The sequence below is a fragment of the Bombina bombina genome, chromosome 5 (assembly GCF_027579735.1).
Source record: "Bombina bombina isolate aBomBom1 chromosome 5, aBomBom1.pri, whole genome shotgun sequence".
Lineage (NCBI taxonomy): Eukaryota > Metazoa > Chordata > Amphibia > Anura > Bombinatoridae > Bombina > Bombina bombina.
In genome coordinates this window covers 275,969,028-275,992,489 of record NC_069503.1, presented here as the reverse complement: position 1 = coordinate 275,992,489, position 23,462 = coordinate 275,969,028, and the positions used below count along the sequence as shown (strand labels likewise).

The following is a 23,462-nucleotide window of genomic DNA, read 5'->3' as shown; positions in this document are numbered from 1 at the left end:
AAAAAGCAAATCTTATAAATTTTATACTCTGCAGTTGGTAACAAAAAGTTATTGGAAACACATTAAGGGAAAAACAATGTTATAGTATACTGTCCCTTTAATGTATAGAGAGATAGATATTATATACACACTTTTTTAAGATAAAGCTCATTGTTATTTCTATCCTGCTAGGAATGAAAACCAAAGGAATATTTGTTGACGTCTGTCAAGCTGAAGTTTTAAATAATTTTCGCATATAATATTTTTATAGCAAAACAGTCAGTTGTTTCCGTGAAATGGCCTGTTCAGTTTAAATTGACATTGACAAGGGGCATAAACAAAAATATGTTCATTTATTTATGTTATTCCAGAGGAGTGCGTGGAAAATAACTAAGATTTTTGTGTTTTAATCAGCCCTTTCCAAAATCCAAACAATAAATTAAGACATTTTACACAAAAGTACAGAATATGTGTCTTTGATTCTACAGTTAAAGGGCCATAATAGTAAAAAAAAAATTACATGGTCTATGTGTTTAACCCCCTTCAAAAGGTTAAACAGATAGAAAAAGTGCCACTCGGGGCCTGTAGAGCTGCTGCTTCTGAGTGGAAACCCTGCTGATCAAATCAGCATCTGAGTTGTGCGACCACCGCTGCTGATTGGAGATTAGATCAGTGGTGGATTCCACTAGGGATCAGCATTGCTTTGTGGGTTCCATGTGACTATTCTCCATATAAACTGCATTATATTGGTGTAGTAGCTCTATAATAACAAATGGTTGCTCTACATGATAAAAAAACATACAATGCCACATTTTATCACATATTATGTACATTAGACTACACCTGTGTATCTTAAAGGGAAACTCAAGTCAAAATTAAACTTTCATGATTCAGACAGAGCATGCAATTTTAAACAACTTTCCAGTTTACTTACATTAACAAAATGTGCACAGTCATTTGATATATTTTTTTTTGAGTCACCAGCTTGTACTGAGCATGTGCAAGAATGCACAGAATATATGTATATGCATTTGTGATTGGCTGATGGCTGTCACATGATACAGGAGGAGGGGAAATAGACATAACTTTGAACTTCAAATGAGTAGTAGATTTGTTTTCTGACAAATTTCAGACTAAGTGCTATTGCATTGTCTTTTTATCAATCATTTGTTGATTATGCATGCAAATCTACTGTATTTACTGGTCTTTTAAGTAAAAAAAAAAAAACTATTAGCCATTTTCTCTTTTACCCTTTAAAAATGACTCAACTTGTTTTTGGTAATGAGGTCCTTTCACGTTAAACTTCCCATTGGCAGTATAAATTAAAAATATATTGTGCTTTTTTATTTGCTATCCTTAAGCAAAAGTGCATAAAAGCAAAGATACAAAAGAACAAAACTGAAAAAACATTCTTACACCTCTTGCAGGCTTTTCCAAATGTCATACATTGTAAACATGTATTCTTTATTTTGATGTCTATTCTTCAGAGGTTAGGTTCCTTGGCGTATTCTTTGGCTTATGATAAGTCATTTTTGTGAACAGTTTATGAATATAAACACCTTGCTGGTTAGTTTATTTATTATTATAAACCAGATGCCAATTTTCAGCAAAACTCAGTCTTTAACCAAAATAAAATAATTAAATAATATAGGCAGCTTATTTATTGGCATGAATGCTTAATCTCTCTCTCTCTCTCTTTCTCGCTCTCTTTCTCGCTCTCTTTCTCGCTCTCTTTCTCGCTCTCTTTCTCGCTCTCTTTCTCGCTCTCTTTCTTTCTCTCTCTCTTTCTTTCCCTCTCTCTTTCTTTCCCTCTCTCTTTCTTTCTCTCTCTCTTTCTTTCTCTCTCTCTTTCTTTCTCTCTCTCTTTCTCTCTCTCTCTCTTTCTTTCTCTCTCTCTCTCTTTCTCTCTCTCTCTCTCTCTCTCTCTCTCTCTCTTTCTCTCTCTCTCTCTCTCTCTCTCTCTCTCTCTCTCTCTCTCTCTCTTTCTCTCTCTCTCTTTCTCCTCTATCTTTACCCTGCATTTCTGTATTACTGTCTTTTCTTTTTGTATTGAAGATTATTATAATGATATCTATTTGGAAGTGAGGGCTAAAATTATAGAATAAGGAAAAATGATAATTTGCTTTTTGCATTTTTTTGGTTGATGAACTAATGTTATTGCCTCAGAAATACTGTACTTTTAACCCCTGGGCAGAGAGCTTCCTGTCTCTGTAGTTCACTTATCAGACACAATTCCTGTAGGGAGTTTCCTATTCCCCAGAGAAACTGAAGTTGTCTCTTTTTATACCATTTATCTTTGGTTTACAAAGAAAAAAAAAAACTCCTTTAGAGATTTATGTGCAAAAAAATTGTGGAAAAATAAGGATTTCTTTGCAGGATACAGACACTTGTTGCTAGTATTTTGTATGCATCAATTTTATAGGAAGATAATTAAAAACTTTCTTCAAGAAAGTTTTTCTTTTTAAATGCAAATGTTGTAGGTTAATTAAAGGACCAGGAAATACATTTGAATTGCATAATCAACAGATTCATAATAAAAAGACAATGCAATAGCACTGAAGCTTAATTTCAAATGAGTAGTACTTTTTTGTCTGTCAAACTTCAAAGATACTTCCATTTTCCCTGCCCCCTGTATCATGTGACAGCCATTAGCCAATCACATACACATATACATATATATATATATATTAAAAGTACCTGGGCTTGTCCCATTTGGTCAAATGTGGTAACTAACCCTTCCATTTTTGCTTTTAATCTTAGCTGAGAGCTTGTAAGTGAGTGCTGGACTTTCTCTGTTTGTTGTATTAGTTTGTTTTGTAATTTCCCCTATGGTTCTTGCACCCAGACCTATCTGGGGTTAACTGCCTGTGACCCTGGGGACAGCACAGCTTCCTGTGAGTGCTAGTGAGCACCCCGGGCTTAGCATGTTGCAGGGTCATGGGATGTGTACCCGGTACGGTCTGAGAGTGCAGTCCCCTTCTGTGTTTTGTATATGTCTGGGGTAATTACATAAGCCTGTGCACCCTTCACTTGTTCCCAGTTTGTTGGATTGAGAGCTTGCATTGTGTGGCTTTTTTAGGGTCCCAGGTTTTTGGAAGGGATCTTGACGTGGTACCTGGGCTTGTTCCATTTGGCCAAATGCGGTAACTAACCCTTCCATTTTTGTTTTTAATCTTAGCTGAGAGCTTGTAAGTGAGTGCTGGACTTTCTCTGTGTGTTATATATAGATATATATATATAACACACAGAGAAAGTCATAGATATTTTGAAAAAAATCAGATATATGTAGAAATATGTATTAATTAATAAATAGAACATATTTTGCTATGTGAAGAACATTGGAATGGAATGTTGATATTTTCATGTCATGTTAGGGCACTTGAGAATATGCAATTGTGTTTGGTTGCGAGTAGGGTGTTTTTGCTTTTTTTGTTCCATTAACTTCTATATAACAATTTCATTACTTTATCGTCTAGTGAAAAAAACTGTTAGTGCTACTGTTATATTATTTCATTCAAAACTTAGTATGGGTTATTATAATTGACAAATTAAATTCTATACTGTGATATGTTGAGCGAATATTTACTTAATGATTGGTACATTACATACAATAAAGTCCATTTTAAAGGTCAGATTTTAAAGCTTTCAGTATTTTATGTTTTATGGTTTCTAGCATAATATTATAATGACAAAATTAACTTTATTTTCTATCATTATTAACAATAAAACGAAATATTTCAGCCACCTCCTTTTCCTGATTCTTCCTCCTTAACACAGGTGTTAAGGTCTGGCTCTAATTTTTTTATACAGGCAGACAGACGATTTCCTTCAACCTTTCAGTGACATGAAAAATTTTGTTTTGTCTTCTAGGGACTGCGGCAACTTAACTGTGAATATAAAATGGAAAATGAATCTCGAATGGTCGTATGCGACCTTGGAAATCCGATGGCAGCTGGAACAAATGTAAGAGAACCCCAGGTGGTTTGGCTAGTATAGTTGTTACAAAAGTTCAAAGAAATAAAGTTTATGTTAATAGTGGTTTTCTGTGTCTGCTGAAGTAGCAAAACATTATTATATATAGTTAGGGCAGCAAGGCGACGCTCTGTAAATAAATGATTATTAAACTAAAACATATTCTATTATTTTAACAAGACATAGGGGCATATTTAGCTTGATGCTCCATAACCTGTCTGCCTGCTCTGAGGTGGCGGACAGAAATCAACCCGATCGGGTTGAATGACATCCCCTGCTAGCCGCCGATTGGCCGCGAATCTGCAGGGGGCGGTATTGCATCAGCAGTTCACAAGAACTGCTGGTGCAATGATAAATGCCGAGAGCGTATGCTGTCTGCATTTATAGATGTGCAGCGGACATGATCCGCTATACCAGATCATGTCTGCTCGCACCATTATAAATACGCCCCATAGTATTAAAACATTTACTATCAGACACTACGTAACTGCTTAGATACATACTTAGATATATGTTACCAGATACCCGTATACTGTTCACTGATAAAAGCAAACACTCCCAAAGCAGCATTTGTTGTGAATTTGGCGCTGCTTAATGTAACATAATTTTAGGTTGGTCAGTTTAGTAACTTTATCAAATCATCTAGAAGAATCTAAATGGCAAGATGCATCTTTTGATGTCTTTTTGTTTCCTTTATAAGTGCTGTTTTTTGAAGAGTATATCATTTAAGCCTGATTGGTTGGAGTCAGGTAAACCATGGGGTAGGAAAATGTTTATGAGACAATTCTAGATTAATGGCTTGGAGGCCAAAGGGTAAAAGAATGTTGGTCAATAGTTATAGGGTGCAAATGGGTCAAGAAACAGATTCTTTAGGATGGGTGTAATAATAGCATGCTTGAAAGTATCATGAGATGTGGCAGTGATGAGAGATAGATTAAAAGGATGACTTGGTTGGTGTCAGGAAAGCAGAGAGAGATGGAAGACGTATTGAGGAGTGGGGTCAAGGGAACACATTTATGAGACAAGAGGAAGACAGCAGCATAGACACCTCTTACACTCTTGTACTGGAGATTATGGACTTTGGGGTTACCTTTGCAGAAAGTTTATTTTCCATGTTGTTGATTTTACTAATAAAGAAGTTTTCAAAAGTATGTGATTAAAACAATATAACACATAGAGGCCTCTAGCATGTAAGAAAATACATTAGGAAGATGATTACAAAATCATGTAGTGAGATAAGAGCAAAATAATTACATTTTCCATAACTATTTACAGGCTTTACAACCTACCCACCGTGTAGTGGGGTAGCTCTCTATATCAACTTCTTAGTTAGCTATGGCTTGTCTTATACTTTTGTATTGGAAAATCTGAAATATGGAATTTAAAAAACAAAACTACAAAACAAAATATACAGTAAGCCAGAGCTGCCACCCATGGCTAATGTAGCGCTTGCAATTCTTGTGTGTGCTGCACCTATTATCCATTGTGATGAATGTGAATTAAGACCTTCATTTGCTACCTTCAGTGTTTAACTTGTTGACTCCAGCTGGACTGAATTATAACCTTTTGTTTGAACTGCAGATATTTTCTTACAGGATCAGTATTAACCAATGCACACAGGTTTACTAGCTACTGAAATAACTGTAAACTAGTGAAATGTACAGAAAATGTTAATTAACTATATTTGAGGATTTGAGCAGCCATACACAATAAACATTGGGATCTGTAAAATAGAGTTTAATATAAGTTATAATATAAGTTATAATAAACCTCAGGGGTTTTCCTTGTTTTATAAGAAACCTTTTTCCAATGCAGTAAGTTGTGAAGTTCCTTTCTCCTGAAACACAGTGTGTTCCCATATGGAGAAGGCTGTTTCTAACCACAAAGAACAGAGGTCTGACATAGTGAAACCCTAAGTCAGAGATAGAAATTATTCTAGACCTTCAACATTTTATTTACTCCTAATATTATTTTAAACAGATATTTTACAGTGCAGATATCATTTAATAATTTTGCCTCTCGGGTTGGGTCAGTTCATTTCTCCATCATTTTATTGTTTTCCTTCTAAATAATTGTATTTAACAAAGGTCATATATATATATATATTTTTTTTTTAAGTATTAAAAACATAATTTATGCTTACCTGATAAATTTATTTCTCTTGTAGTGTATCCAGTCCACGGATCATCCATTACTTATGGGATGTTAACTCCTCCCCAACAGGAAGTGCAAGAGGATTCACCCAGCAGAGCTGCTATATAGCTCCTCCCCTAACTGCCATTACCAGTCATTCGACCGAAAACATGCAGAGAAAGGAAAACCATAGGGTACAGTGGTGACTGTAGTTTAATGGAAAAATTACCTGCCTTAAAGTGACAGGGGCGGGCCGTGGACTGGATACACTACAAGAGAAATAAATTTATCAGGTAAGCATAAATTATGTTTTCTCTTGTTAAGTGTATCCAGTCCACGGATCATCCATTACTTATGGGATACCAATACCAAAGCTAAAGTACACGGATGACGGGAGGGACAGGCAGGCTCTTTATACGGAAGGAACCACTGCCTGAAGAACCTTTCTCCCAAAAACAGCCTCAGAAGAAGCAAAAGTGTCAAATTTGGAAAATTTGGAAAAAGTATGACGAGAAGACCAAGTTGCAGCCTTGCAAATCTGTTCAACAGAAGCCTCATTCTTAAAGGCTCAAGTGGAAGCCACAGCTCTAGTAGAATGTGCTGTAATTCTTTCAGGAGGCTGCTGTCCAGCAGTCTCATAGGCTAACCGTATTATGCTACGAAGCCAAAAGGAGAGAGAGGTAGCCGAAGCTTTTTGACCTCTCCTCTGACCAGAATAAATGACAAACAGGGAAGACGTTTGTCGAAAATCCTTAGTTGCCTGTAGATAAAGTTTCAGGGCACGGACTACATCTAGATTGTGTAGCAGACGTTCCTTTTTCGAAGAAGGATTAGGACACAAAGATGGAACCACAATCTCTTGATTGATATTCCTGTTAGTGACCACCTTAGGTAGGAACCCAGGTTTAGTACGCAGAACTACCTTGTCTGAATGAAAAATCAGATAAGGAGAATCACAATGTAAGGCAGATAACTCAGAGACTCTTCGAGCCGTGGAAATCGCCATTAAAAACAGAACTTTCCAAGATAACAACTTGATATCAATGGAATGAAGGGGTTCAAACGGAACTCCCTGTAAAACATTAAGAACTAAGTTCAAACTCCATGGTGGAGCAACAGTTTTAAACACAGGCTTGATCCTAGCTAAAGCCTGACAAAAAGCTTGAACGTCCGGAACTTCTGACAGACGTTTGTGTAAAAGAATGGACAGAGCTGAAATCTGTCCCTTTAAGGAACTAGCGGATAAACCCTTTTCTAAACCTTCTTGTAGAAAAGACAATATCCTCGGAATCCTAACCTTACTCCATGAGTAACTCTTGGATTCGCACCAATATAAGTATTTGCGCCATATCTTATGGTAAATCTTTCTGGTAACAGGCTTCCTAGCCTGTATTAAGGTATCAATAACTGACTCTGAAAAACCACGTTTTGATAAAATCAAGCGTTCCATTTCCAAGCAGTCAGCTTCAGAGAAATTAGATTTTAATGTTTGAAGGGACCCTGGATCAGAAGGTCCTGTTTCAGAGGTAGCGACCAAGGTGGACAGGATGACATGTCCACTAGATCTGCATACCAAGTCCTGCGTGGCCATGCAGGCGCTATTAGAATCACTGATGCTCTCTCCTGTTTGATTCTGGCAATCAATCGAGGAAGCATCGGGAAGGGTGGAAACACATAAGCCATCCCGAACGTCCAAGGTGCTGTCAAAGCATCTATCAGAACCGCTCCCGGATCCCTGGATCTGGACCCGTAACGAGGAAGCTTGGCGTTCTGTCGAGACGCCATGAGATCTATCTCTGGTTTGCCCCAACGTCGAAGTATTTGGGCAAAGACCTCCGGATGAAGTTCCCACTCCCCCGGATGAAAAGTCTGACGACTTAAGAAATTCGCCTCCCAGTTCTCCACTCCCGGGATGTGGATTGCTGACAGGTGGCAAGAGTGAGACTCTGCCCAGCGAATTATCTTTGATACTTCCATCATTGCTAGGGAGCTTCTTGTCCCTCCCTGATGGTTGATGTAAGCTACAGTCGTGATGTTGTCCGACTGAAACCTGATGAACCCCCGAGTTGTTAACTGGGGCCAAGCCAGAAGGGCATTGAGAACTGTTCTCAATTCCAGAATGTTTATTGGTAGGAGACTCTCCTCCTGATTCCATTGTCCCTGAGCCTTCAGAGAATTCCAGACAGCGCCCCAACCTAGTAGGCTGGCGTCTGTTGTTACAATTGTCCAGTCCGGCCTGCTGAATGGCATCCCCCTGGACAGATGTGGCCGAGAAAGCCACCATAGAAGAGAATTTCTGGTCTCTTGATCCAGATTCAGAGTAGGGGACAAGTCTGAGTAATCCCCATTCCACTGACTTAGCATGCACAATTGCAGCGGTCTGAGATGTAGACGTGCAAAGGGTACTATGTCCATTGCTGCTACCATTAAGCCGATCACCTCCATGCATTGAGCTACTGACGGGTGTTGAATGGAATGAAGGACACGGCATGCATTTTGAAGCTTTGTTAACCTGTCTTCTGTCAGGTAAATCTTCATTTCTACAGAATCTATAAGAGTCCCCAAGAAGGGAACTCTTGTGAGTGGAAAGAGAGAACTCTTCTTTTCGTTCACCTTCCATCCATGCGACCTTAGAAATGCCAGTACTAACTCTGTATGAGACTTGGCAGTTTGAAAGCTTGAAGCTTGTATCAGAATGTCGTCTAGGTACGGAGCTACCGCAATTCCTCGCGGTCTTAGTACCGCCAGAAGAGCACCCAGAACCTTTGTGAAGATTCTCGGAGCCGTAGCCAATCCGAATGGAAGAGCTACAAACTGTAATGCCTGTCTAGAAAGGCAAACCTTAGATACCGGTAATGATCTTTGTGAATCGGTATGTGAAGGTAAGCATCCTTTAAATCCACTGTGGTCATGTACTGACCCTTTTGGATCATGGGCAAAATTGTCCGAATAGTTTCCATTTTGAACGATGGAACTCTTAGGAATTTGTTTAGGATCTTTAAATCCAAGATTGGCCTGAAAGTTCCCTCTTTTTTGGGAACCACAAACAGATTTGAGTAAAACCCTTGTCCTTGTTCCGACCGCGGAACCGGATGGATCACTCCCATTAATAAAAGATCTTGTACGCAGCGTAGAAACGCCTCTTTCTTTATTTGGTTTGTTGACAACCTTGACAGATGAAATCTCCCTCTTGGGGGAGAGAATTTGAAGTCTAGAAGGTATCCCTGAGATATGATCTCTAACGCCCAGGGATCCTGGAACATCTCTTGCCCAAGCCTGGGCGAAGAGAGAAAGTCTGCCCCCCACTAGATCCGTTCCCGGATCGGGGGCCCTCGATTCATGCTGTCTTAGGGGCAGCAGCAGGTTTCCTGGCCTGCTTGCCCTTGTTCCAGGACTGGTTAGGTCTCCAGCCTTGTCTGTAGCGAGCAACAGCTCCTTCCTGTTTTGGTGCAGAGGAAGTTGATGCTGCTCCTGCTTTGAAATTACGAAAGGAACGAAAATTAGACTGTCTAGCCTTAGGTTTGGCTCTGTCTTGAGGCAGGGCATGGCCTTTACCTCCTGTAATGTCAGCGATAATTTCTTTCAACCCGGGCCAGAATAAGGTCTGCCCTTTGAAAGGTATATTAAGCAATTTAGAAGTAACGTCAGCTGACCAGGATTTTAGCCACAGTGCTCTGCGTGCCTGAATGGCGAATCCGGAATTCTTAGCCGTAAGTTTAGTTAAATGTACTACGGCATCTGAAATAAATGAGTTAGCTAACTTAAGGGCTTTAAGCTTGTGTGTAATCTCATCTAATGGAGCTGATTCAAGTGTCTCTTCCAGAGACTCAAACCAAAATGCTGCTGCAGCCGTGACAGGCGCAATGCATGCAAGAGGTTGCAATATAAAACCTTGTTGAACAAACATTTTCTTAAGGTAACCCTCTAACTTTTTATCCATTGGATCTGAAAAGGCACAGCTATCCTCCACCGGGATAGTGGTACGCTTAGCTAAAGTAGAAACTGCTCCCTCCACCTTAGGGGACCGTTTGCCATAAGTCCCGTGTGGTGGCGTCTATTGGAAACATCTTTCTAAATATCGGAGGGGGTGAGAACGGCACACCGGGTCTATCCCACTCCTTAGTAACAATTTCAGTAAGTCTCTTAGGTATAGGAAAAACATCAGTACTCGCCGGTACCGCAAAATATTTATCCAACCTACACATTTTCTCTGGTATTGCAACTGTGTTACAATCATTCAGAGCCGCTAACACCTCCCCTAGTAATACACGGAGGTTTTCCAGCTTAAATTAAAATTTGAAATATCTGAATCCAGTTTGTTTGGATCAGAACCGTCACCCGCAGAATGAAGCTCTCCGTCCTCATGTTCTGCAAATTGTGACGCAGTGTCTGACATGGCCCTAATATTATCAGCGCACTCTGTTCTCACCCCAGAGTGATCACGCTTACCTCTTAGTTCTGGTAATTTAGCCAAAACTTCAGTCATAACAGTAGCCATATCCTGTAATGTGATTTGTAATGGCCGCCCAGATGTACTCGGCGCTACAATATCACGCACCTCCCGAGCGGGAGATGCAGGTACTGACACGTGAGGCGAGTTAGTCGGCATAACTCTCCCCTCGTTGTTTGGTGAAATATGTTCAATTTGTACAGATTGACTTTTATTTAAAGAAGCATCAATACAGTTAGTACATAAATTTCTATTGGGCTCCACTTTGGCTTTAGCACATATAGCACAGATATCTTCCTCTGAATCAGACATGTTTAACACACTAGCAAATAAACTAGCAACTTGGAAATACTTTTCAAGTAATTTACTATAATATGAAAACGTACTGTTGCCTATAAGAAGCACAGAAAAAGTTATGACAGTTGAAAATTAATAAACTGAAAAGTTATAGCATCAAATCTTTGTAAAAAACACAATTTTAGCAAAGGATTGCTCCCATTAGCAAAGGATAACTAACCCTGATAGCAGAAAATAAAATAAAAAATACAGAAATAAACGTTTTTTATCACAGTCAACTACAATCTCACAGCTCTGCTGTGAGTGATTACCTCCCTCAAAACAAGTTTTGAAGACCCCTGAGTTCTGTAGAGATGAACCGGATCATGCAGGGAAGACAATAAACTTCTGACTGAATTTTTTGATGCGTAGCAAAAGCACCAAAAAAAGGTCCCTCCCCCTCACACATAACAGTGAGAGAGATCAGTAAACTGTCATAAATTAAATAAAACGACTGCCAAGTGGAAAAAATAGTGCCCAAAACATTTTTTCACCCAGTACCTCAGAAAATTAAACGATTTTACATGCCAGCAAAAAAACGTTTAACATTAATAAATTGAGTGTTATTAAAAAGCCTGTTGCTAGTCCCTGCAAATTAGGCTAAAGTTTTATGCATACAGTATAATTCCAGTGAAGTGCAGTGAAGTGCCATTCCCCAGAATACTGAAGTGTTAAAATATACATACATGACAGCCTGATACCAGTTGCTGCTACTGCATTTAAGGCTGAGTTTACATTATATCGGTATGGCAGAATTTTCTCATCAATTCCATTGTCAGAAAATAATAAGCTGCTACATACCTCTTTGCAGATTAATCTGCCCCACTGTCCCCTGATCTGAAGTTTACCTCTCCTCAGATGGCCGAGAAACAGCAATATGATCTTAACTACTCCGGCTAAAATCATAGAAAAACTCAGGTAGATTCTTCTTCAATTCTACCAGAGAAGGAATAACACACTCCGGTGCTATTATAAAATAACAAACTTTTGATTGAAGGTATGAAACTAAGTATAATCACCACAGTCCTCTCACACATCCTATCTATTCGTTGGGTGCAAGAGAATGACTGGTAATGGCAGTTAGGGGAGGAGCTATATAGCAGCTCTGCTGGGTGAATCCTCTTGCACTTCCTGTTGGGGAGGAGTTAATATCCCATAAGTAATGGATGATCCGTGGACTGGATACACTTAACAAGAGAAAATAAAAGTTGAGTAAAATTTTACACATGAATTAGAAACTTACACAATACATAAATAAATGAATACAAATAAATAGGGTAAATTACAAATGAATAAAAGGGATCCTATATTTTAAGTCCTTTTGTCATGAATTGAAATTAATTGATATATGGAGATATAAAAATCCAGAAGTCCGTAGCTTTTCATGTGAGTCTAAAACCCACATGACATTTTCGAGGATTGATATGTTTCTAATTTCTAAACCACTTGCCTTATGCAGATCAGGTAATCTCTTTCACTTTGGTGGCCATCTCCCCCCCTAAGGCCCAAAATACGTCTTTTTTTTTCCCCCGATTTTTGACGGATAGTCCTAAGTTCAGCAACTGGTTAAAACAGAAGTGGAAGGATTATGTTACCTTCAATATAGGACAATTTAGTAAACCAGAGGTATTCTGGAAGCAGCGAAAGCTGTATTAAGGGGGGAAATTAAGCTTTACTTAGCTACTTGGAAGAAGAAAAAGCTGGAGCTAAGAATTACAGTTAACAGCACAAGTTAGAAATGCGCTTAGAAAGTTTTATCTCGATCAGACAAGAGATAACTGGGATAGATATTGCAAATTGAAAAGGGAAAGAGATATCTTCTTCAAACAAAAGTCACAGGAAGAGGAATTGAAAATAAATTATCAATTCAGAGGTCATTATGGGGCCTCAGCTAAATTTCTGGCTAAAGTAGCTAAGGTGAGAAAAAGTAAGAATATTATCTCGACTATTAAAAGGGGGAATATAAAATATACTAATACAGAGGATATTAGTCAGACATTTTTCAATGTATTCCAACAGCTTTATGCAGAAACACAGGTTAATGCGGATAACGCATTAAATTTCTGGGCGAGTGTCAATCTCCCCAATATTTCGGAGGAGAGTTTATCAGAGCTTAATAGACCTATTTCAGAGGAGGAAGTTCTTGAGGCTATACAATCAGCCAATCTTAATAAATCACCAGGACCAGATGCTATTCCGATAGAATTTTATAAAATTCTGAAGGAGGAAGTAAAATTATCATTAGTGAATCTGTTTAATTATTATTTTTCTGCTGGCAATTCTATGTCTAATTATTTTTCGGCTGCCCGTATATCTCTGATTCTAAAGAAAGGTAAGGACCCGGAAGATCCAGGGTCATATAGGCCTATATCAGTACTCAATGCTGATTATAAATTGCTGACCGCTATTATCTCGATTAGGCTGGCCAAGGTATTAGACGGGATTATCCATCCAGATCAAACTGGATTTATGAGGGATAGGAATTCGCTTAAGAATATACGTCAAGTGACTACATTTCTAGATTATGCATGGAATTTAGATCCCAAGAACGAACAATCTAAAAAGATTTCTGAAGCAGCTATCTTAACAGTAGATGCTGAGAAGGCCTTTGATGCAGTGAACTGGAACTATTTATTTACGGCATTGGAACGATTTGGATTCAAGAAACAGTTCCTTGAATTCGTTAGGAATTTATACAAAAATCCGATTTCATTTCTCTGCATCAATGGCCATTCCTCTCCTTATATTTCACTTAAAAGAGGGACAAGACAAGGGTGCCCCCTCTCCCCTTTACTCTTTAATTTAGCTTTGGAGCCTTTTGCTATCTTGTTGCGGGATAGGCTACTAGGGGTTCAATTCGGTTCCTTTAGTTTAAATACTCTCTTATATGCGGACGATTTGTTAATATTCTTGGACAAGGCGCAATATTCCATCCCCATATTGTTACAACTTTTTAAAAATTTTTCCTCCTTCTCAGGTTATAAAATAAATTTTGATAAGAGTGAACTCCTCTGGGTAGATAAGAAAGGATCCAACTGGAAAGATCACCCCTTTAAAGTGGTTGAGTTCTTTCGATACCTTGGTATTATCTTTCATAGAAACCCAACAAACTGGTATAAGTTAAATTTCCCTCCGATATTACAAAAAATTAGTAATGATCTCGAAAACTGGGCCTCGCTTCCCATCTCATTGTCTGCTAGAATTAATCTGATTAAATCTATTATCTTTCCTAGAGTTCTATATCTGCTCCAGAATCTCCCGTTATTTATGACCAATAAAGATATTGGTAATATACAGTCCTGGGTATCTAAATTTATATGGGGTAATAAGAAGCCAAGGATTAGTCTTAGTAAACTGATGCAGAAACGTCCTAGGGCAGGCCTGGCCTTGCCAGACTTCAGGCTTTACAATTTGGCTAGCCTGGTCAAACTGGCTCTCGATTGGATCACAGGGGTAGATAAGTTTGTGACAACAGAGTTAGAATCGTTCCTCATCTCCCCCTTCTCATTGAAAGCGGTTCTTCATTGCCCGGTACCAAAGTTACCCTCAAATCTTAGTAAACTAATTTCCTTTAAAAATGTTATTATAGCTTGGCAAAAAAACTTGTCGAATATTAAAAGTCTCCCCATTCTTTCCGAATATCTCCCCATCGTAGGTAACCCTGAATTTATCCCGGGCATAAATCAGAGAGTGTTTGGACTATGGGCTGAAGCTGGACTGATTTATGTTTTCAGCTATTTGATGATAATCAGTTATTACCCTCAGAATTATTATTTCAAAGGTTTAATCTACACTGTTCGAATTTATTTGCTTATTTTCAACTAAGGCACTACATATTCACACAAAAATGGAATGTGGAATTTCTAAGGGATTGGATTGACATTAAAAATATTATCCGGCAATTCTCTCTGGGTCAGTCCTCGATATCACTGATCTATGATATCCTCCTGGCTAGACAGGGTTAATTAGGTGTAGATAAGCTATATAACTTCTGGAAGAAATATTTGCCAGAACTAGGGGAGAACAGGATTGAGCGAAGCTTCACAGAGTTAGAAAAATTACAAGTTTCCATATCATGGAAAGAAGCGCATTTAAAACTAGTCAATAATTATTATCTTTCCCCAGATAAAATGGCCAGATTCTATCCTTCTCAGAATTATGCCTGTCCAAGATGTTCCTTGGATAGGGCGGATATTTTTCATATGTTTTGGTCTTGTCCAAAGATTCAACAATATTGGCAAAAGATAAGATTCTGGTATAGTAAAATCTATAGAGATATGGCACCATTCACGGCTGATGAGGTAGTTTTTCTAACTAATGCTGAGTTACGCCCTAAGAGGGCGATAAAGATATTCAACACAATTATTATAATTGCGAGACAGTTAATTGCTAAAGGCTGGAAAGATCATACAGCTCCTAGAATCACAGGGTTCTTGAAAGAAATCCAGTTCCAAATCTTATTTGAATCCTTTCATACTAAATTCACAGCTGAACGTAAGGTCAGGGCTTTTCTTCTGGATTGGTCCCCATTAATTACTTCTTACCCATTACAGATTCAAAGACGTATTTTACAACCCTTCTTAAATTCTTTAGCTTTCTTGGAATTGGTTATATTAGAAGTATTCCCGTCAACATGGATATCAGGTCCCCGGGAGATAACACTATGAAATAGTAATTGTGAAATAATAAGTAAAGAAAGAGAAGAGGGGGGGTCAGTAGGGGAGATAGAGGGTGGGTGGGCGGGGCGAGGGAGAGAGGTGTATAGAATAGAGAATTTTTTTCTTCTTTTCCCCTTTTTTTTTTTTTTTTTTTTTTTTTTCTCTCTTCTTTCTTTTTCTTTCTCCCCCTCCTCATTAGTGGTTTAAATATTTATAAAATCTCCAGCAATATAATTGACTAGATGCTAAAAAGTCAGGGTATTAGCATTCACTTGTTTCTTTGTATGTTTGCTTGATATTATTCACTATTGTCATTATTTGTATTTCTGTTTTTCTATATGTATGATGGCCTTGCATGGCATAATGAAATACAATTCGACATATATTTACTTTTTATGTTCTGTTTGTTGCTGGAACCAATAAAGATATTTGAAAAAAAAAAAAGGGATCCTATATAATAGACTTGATGGTCAGCTGTTGTTGCATTACACTTGGGGGATTGCTAGTTGCAAATGCGGCTTCTTCAATAAAAGATATTAAGAGAATGAAGCAACTTTGATAATAGAAGTAAATTTGAAAGTTGTATCTGAATCATGACAAGAAAAATTTAAAGTGAATGTAAAGTTTGATGAATCAGTGCACATTTTTTTTATATCCTATTAAAAACAGGGGCATTTTCATTCTTCAAACTTTACATTTCACTCGTTTTGTTAAAATACTTTCCTTTTAATCTTGAAAGCCATTCCAGCGATTCCCCCTCCTGCCGCTCTTCACTTCATACGTCAGCAATGATGAATACGGCATCCTCCAATCACAGCTTTCCTCCCCCCCCCAGGGGAATCATTGCCTGAGGCAAAGCCGTGATTGGAGGAAGCTGGATTTGTCATTTTTTTACATAAGTAGAGGCTTGTGATGGGCGGGGGGAGCGCTGGAGCGGCTTTCAAGATTAAAAGGTAAGTATTTTAACAAAACAAGTGAAATGTAAAGTTTGATGAATAAAAGTGCCCCTGTTTTTAATAGGGTTTTTAAAAACAGGGCACTGATTCATCAAACTTGACATTCACTTTAAGTTTCATGTCCCTTTAAGAGGGGCCTCATAATTTAGTTTTGCCTAAGTCCTCCCTTAGTCTAGAGCCGCCTCTGATCCTGATAATTTTAAAAATGAAGACTATGATCCTGAAAGGTTGGAAGTAAAAAAGCACCAAAAGTGACAGAATTATTACATAAATTAAATTACATATTATTCATTAAACAGCTCAATAAAGTGTTTAGAAAATGAGAGATATAACAGAGATCACTAGTAAAATGGAAAACCTACCTAAAAACCCATGATGTTGGTGTTCAAAGACTATATACCTTTACATTTAGACACCTTTCTTATGGAAAGGGAAAGAGAAGATTGGCCGGGTCATTCTTATACTAACTATTCTTGTTGCTTATATAAGTGAAGGAGACATTTTGTGTCTAATGTTTGTTTATTGTAATATATGCTATTTATTTTTGGTTGAAGGTGTAACTGTCAGCAGTAAAATAACACAAGAGATGTAATTAAAGATAAGCAAATCTGTTCCACTTTTTGAATATGTGTTTGTGATATAGATTGTTCCTTATATGTGTATTCTTTGATTAAAGGGACACTAAACCCAATTTTTTTCTTTATTTCATGATTCAGATAGAGCATACAATTTTAAGCAACATTCTAATTTACTCATATTATCAATTTCTCTTCATTCTCTTGCTATCTTTATTTGAAGAAGTCAGGAATCTAAGCTTAGGAGCCGGACCATTTTTGGTTCAGCACCCTGGATAGTGCTTGCTGATTGGTGCCAACATTCTTATTTATTAATCATAAGAATATTAATTTGTTTTAAAAAAAACAAATTAACTACTGATGTTAATCAGTCATTGTAATGTGTGGCTGGACTACCTGAACTCCTGTCCGATGCTTAACCTGTATAAGTTCTTCTATTAATTGCTGTTCATGTTTGCTATGCTTTTTTTAGCTCTCCATTGGCCTACGATTTGTTGTCCAACGTTTAGAAAATGTAGAAAACATCAAATTTGAACTATTAGTTAAAAGGTAAGTCAGTTATTATTTTTCTTGCCTTAAAGTGAATGTAAATTTTCTCTTAATTAGTACTCAATATTAATTCACAATCATTGCATTAGTTAAAACGCATTATTTTTTTACAAAAAATTCAAAATATCTATTTATATTTTATATGTAAACTTAGCTCTGTTTTCGTTTCTAACTCTTCCCATCCATTTCTTCCGGTATTTCGGCCACATTACGTATAGAGCGGCCCCTCCTGCTCTATTACGTATTTGAAAAGCTTGTTCAAGATTATTAGTTATTTTGCGCATGCGCTTAACACTCAGTGTCTAATATGCGCATGCGTTAGTACTGTTTACTAAATCTCTATCGGTACTGATGTATTATCATCTAAACAAGTGGTGGGAACGCATGCGCATAAAGAATTTCTGACGTCTCCGAAAAGGGGCTGGACGCCACGGGGTGTGAAATACCCCAACGTTGGATATGCGGTCCAAAATGGCGGGCGGAGGAAGCGAGTAAGACAATTCCGAATAAATAGGTTTATATATCGATTAAATGGTAGATTAAAAAAAAACGATGAATTAAAGTCCACTTAATTTTGATTGTTAAACAATATGTGATTGGGCGATAGCATTGACTTTACATCCACTTTAATCGAACTCTACTAATTAAAATGGAACTTTAGTGTTAAGAAACAAATATATATAAGACCTGATTTTCTAAAGCTCTCTGGTCTCATCACTACTGCAAGGTCTCTCAAAGAATTCTAGAAAGGCAAATTAATTATAGCTTGAGAGCTGTTTATATCTCACACTGTAGGATTTTGTATGTGAGACACGTATATTGCAATGTAATGCCCCGCCCCTTTAAAAACAAAAAATAAAACAAACAAACAAAAAACAAAGTGTTTGCATGATTTCTCTCTATAGCAGTACGTTTTTGATCAGGTGGCCTAATGAGAGACACTTTTATTTTATCCCTACTGTAATACCGATATATAAAAACAATATATACTAAACAGGTATGAGAAGCTCAATAAAAATCTCAAAATAACATTTTGTTTCTGTCCCAAACCAAAAGAAAATTCATGCTAATTTCTTTACAAGACTCCAACATTTTGCAGTAAGACAATACAATCGCAGTATTCCAATCTTGCGGAACTCTTGTCAAGCATATCTGTGGTAGGATTCTTATGTTCTATTTTACCAGCCTTGACTTCTTTTTGGCCATATTTGCATCTCACATCTTAACATTTTGGATATATTTGTTCAGTATAAGTTGTGTATATTCAGGTCAGATAATAAGAAAGGCAATCACAACTTCTTGCATTCTTTTTTATTTTTCATACCGATAACATTTACATATCTGCTCTAATTCTTCTGACGATGTTGTATTTGCACATGCTCAGTAAATGCTTAAACAAGTATAAAATGTCCTGGTTGGTAATTAAATAACAGGCATATGAAAACATTTAACATAATAAATGTATCTGCATATTATCTACATTAAAAATGTTGCATAAACTGTATTAAACTTTTGAAATTGTTTTAATGTATTGAAGTAACATTTTAAAAAAGTGTTTCGTACAATAATAAGTGCATTGTTTTAATATAACATTATGATATTAAATGCTTGTTGCACACCCCTGTCAACAATTATAAACACTTTAGAAACTATGACATATCCCAATAATGTAGATAGGGCATTCGTTTTCTAGACGTATCCTGCTATTAGCATTTTGTAATGTTGTGGAGAATAAGAGGAAGACAACCTATGAGATAAGAGAGACGTCAAAGCTACAGATAGAAGAAAGGCACAACTTGTGAATGGGGTTGGGCCATTGTGTGGGGGGTTGATGGGGCTGTAAGATGGAAATCCATTCTGGCATAGGCCCATATTATACAAATAAATTAGAATGAATTACACTTTATTTTAACATATATGCAAAAGAGACATTACCATAGGTGGAATGCTGCAGCAAGTTAGGGGGGAATGGGTATGATTACTTCCAACCTCCTTTGACAACAGCTTTCTGTCTAGCAACCATCTATAATTAAAAAAGATGCTACAATTGGCTATTAGAAGAATGGGAAAATTCACTTCCAAGGTTCTAGAGATCATTAGCCATATAGTGTAACATCTCAAAGTTAAAAAGTGAGGGCTTGTGGGCCTGGTAAGCGTGTGTCAACTCGTTGAGTAATTAGTTAGCGATAAGGCTAATTGCAGGATAACAGGGGATCATACCCAAACACCTCGCACCAGTATTCACACTGACTGCAAAATAAGCTATGCGCTCGAGGGCGTCCTCCTACCTGCGTACTGCTTTGATCAAACAAAGTCAGCTGATTTCTAGCTATTGTCCCTAAGTAATAAGATATGTACTTTCAAAACATTCATACAACACATTCATGGTACAATACAGACAGAAGGATTGTGGCTCAGTGGTCTGTAAATATTAGAGCTAAAACTGTACATTCATGTCTGCTTAAGATACTGTGCTTGACATTCAGTATGATAGATAATGTTGTGTTACTATGTTACCATACAACGTGTGACTATGTTGCAATATAAAACATAGGTAAACAATGTGCAAAACGTAAGTGAGCACTATCTTACTAGCCCCTTAATAGGGACTCAACATGAGGTTAAAGAGTCTAGCACATAAAATATCTGGAGCGGATTATATATAATAACACCGCTGTTAGATGCTGTATAAGTTTTTCCGAACACGCTGAATACCAGGCTCCGCCCACTGACGCGTTTCTGTCACTGTAGCATGACTTCGTCAGGGCATAGGCCCATATTACCATAAAAAATGGTGTCAAAGGGTTTATAGGGACACTAAACCCAATTTTTTTCTTTCATGATTCAGATAGAGCATGCAATATTAAAGAGACAGAATACTATAAAGTTGTTTTCTCTTGTTAAGTGTATCCAGTCCACGGGTCATCCATTACTTATGGGATATTAACTCCTCCCCAACAGGAAGTGCAAGAGGATTCACCCAGCAGAGCTGCTATATAGCTCCTCCCCTAACTGCCATTACCAGTCATTCTCTTGCACCCAACAACTAGATAGGATGTGTGAGAGGACTATGGTGATTATATTTAGTTTTATACCTTCAATCAAAAGTTTGTTATTTTATAATAGCACTGGAGTGTGTTATTCCTTCTCTGGTAGAATTTGAAGAAGAATCTACCTGAGTTTTTACTATGATTTTAGCCGGCGTAGTTAAGATCATATTGCTGTTTCTCGGCCATCTGAGGAGAGGTAAACTTCAGATCAGGGGACAGCGGGCAGATTAATCTGCAAAGAGGTATGTAGCAGCTTATTATTTTCTGACAATGGATTTGATGAGAAAATTCTGCCATACCGAATATAATGTAAACTCAGCCTTAAATGCAGTAGCAGCAACTGGTATCAGGCTGTCATGTATTATAATTTTACACTTCAGTATTCTGGGGAATGGCACTTCACTGGAATTATACTGTGTGCATAAGCCTAATTTGCAGGGACTGCAACAGGCTCTTTAATAACACTTAATTTATGTTAAACGTTTTTTGCTGGCATGTAAAATCGTTTCATTTTCTGAGGTACTGGGTGAATAAAATGTTTTGGGCATTATTTTTTCCACTTGGCAGTTGTTTTATTTAATTTATGACAGTTTACTGATCCTCTCACTGTTGTGTGTGAGGGGGAGGTCAAAAAATTCAGTCAGAAGCTCATTGTATTTCCTGCATGATCCGGTTCATCTCTACAGAACTCAGGGGTCTTCAAAACTTGTTTTGAGGGAGGTAATCATTCACAGCAGAGCTGTGAGATTGTAGTTGACTGTGATAAAAAAACGTTTATTTCTGTATACTTTTTTTTCTGCTATCAGGGTTAGTTATCCTTCGCTAATGGGAACAAGCATTTGCTAAAATTGGTGTTTTTACAAAGATTTGATGCTATAACCTTTCAGTTTATTAACTTTCAACTGTCATAACTCTTTCTGTGCTTCTTATAGGCACAGTACGTTTTCATATTATAGTAAATTACTTAAAAGTATTTCCAAGTTGCTAGTTTATTTGCTAGTGTGTTAAACATGTCTGATTCAGAGGAAGACATCTGTGCTATATTGCTAATGCCAAAGTGGAGCCCAATAGAAATTTATGTACTAACTGTATTGATGCTACTTTAAATAAAAGTCAATCTGTACAAATTGAACACATTTCACCAAACAACGAGGGGAGAGTTATGCCGACTAACTCGCCTCACGTGTCAGTAACCTGCATCTCCCGCTCGGGGGGTGGCGTGATATTGTGGCGCCGAGTACATCTGGGCGGCCATTACAAATCACATTACAGGATATGGCTACTGTTATGACTGAAGTTTGGCTAAATCACCAGAACTAAGAGGTAAGCGTGATCACTCTGGGGTGAGAACAAGTGCGCTGATAATGTTAGGGCCATGTCAGATACTGCGTCACAACTTGGCAGAACATGAGGACGGAGAGCTTCATTCTGCGGCTGACGGTTCTGATCCAAACAGATTGGATTGAGATATTTCAAATTTTAAATTTAAGCTGGAATACCTCCGTGTATTACTAGGGGAGGTGTTAGCGGCTCTGAATGATTGTAACACAGTTGCAATACCAGAAAAAATGTGTAGGTTGGATAAATATTTTGCGGTACCGTCGAGTACTGACGTTTTTCCTATACCTAAGAGACTTACTGAAATTGTTACTAAGGAGTGGGGATAGACCCGGTGTACCGTTCTCACCCCCTCCGATATTTAGAAAGATGTTTCCATAGACCCACCCACACGGACTTATGGCAAACGATCCCTAAGGTGGGAGGGAGCAGTTTCTACTTTAGCTAAGCGTACCACTATCCCGTGGAGGATAGCTGTGCCTTTTCAGATCCAATGGATAAAAAGTTAGAAAATGTTTGTTCAACAAGGTTTTATATGCAACCCCTTGCATGCATTGCGCCTGTCACGGCTGCAGCAGCATTTTGGTTTGAGTCTCTGGAAGGGACACTTGAATCAGCTCCATTAGATGAGATTACACACAGGCTTAAAGCTCTTAAGTTAGCTAACTCATTTATTTCAGATGCCGTAGTACATTTAACTAAGCTTACGGCTAAGAATTCCGGATTCGCCATTCAGGCGCGCAGAGCAACTGTGGCTAAAATCCTGGTCAGCTGACGTTACTTCTAAGTCTAAATTACTTAATATACCTTTCAAAGGGCAGACCTTATTCGGGGCCCGGATTGAAAGAAATTATCGCTGACATTACAGGAGGTAAAGGCCATGCCCTGCCTCAAGACAGAGCCAAACCTAAGGCTAGACAATCTAATTTCGTTCCATTCGGAATTTCAAAGCAGGAGCAGCATCAACTTCCTCTGCTCCAAAACAAGAAGATCTGTTGCTCGCTACAGACAAGGCTGGAGACCTAACCAGTCCTGGAACAAGGGCAAGCAGGCCAGGAAACCTGCTGGTGCCCCTAAAACAGCATGAATTGAGGGCCCCCGATCCGGAACGGATCTAGTGGGGGGCAGACTTTCTCTCTTCGCCCAGGCTTGGGCAAGAGATGTCCAGGATCCCTGGGCGTTAGAGATCATATCTCAGGGATACCTTCTGGACTTCAAATACTCTCCCTCCAAGAGAGAGATTTCATCTGTCAAGGTTGTCACAAACCAAATAAAGAAAGAGGGCGTTCTACGCTGCGTACAAGAGCTTTTATTAATGGGAGTAATCCATCCAGTTCCACGGTCGGAACAGGGGACAAGGGTTTTTACTCAAATCTGTTTGTGGTTCCCAAAAAAGAGGGAACTTTCAGGCCAATCCTGGATTTAAAGATCCTAAACAAATTCCTAAGAGTTCCATCGTTCAAAAT

General features: G+C 38.0%; 1 protein-coding gene across 1 annotated transcript in view; it reads left to right on the top strand.

The window, feature by feature from the left end:
* Window positions 1–23,462, top strand: part of ITGA8 (integrin subunit alpha 8) — a 300,431-nt gene that overhangs the window by 221,206 nt on the left and 55,763 nt on the right. Inside the window, exons 21-22 of the mRNA XM_053714013.1 lie at window positions 3,850–3,942; window positions 17,532–17,608. Coding sequence (XP_053569988.1) covers window positions 3,850–3,942; window positions 17,532–17,608 — 170 coding nt within the window. The remainder of the gene's footprint in view (window positions 1–3,849; window positions 3,943–17,531; window positions 17,609–23,462) is intronic.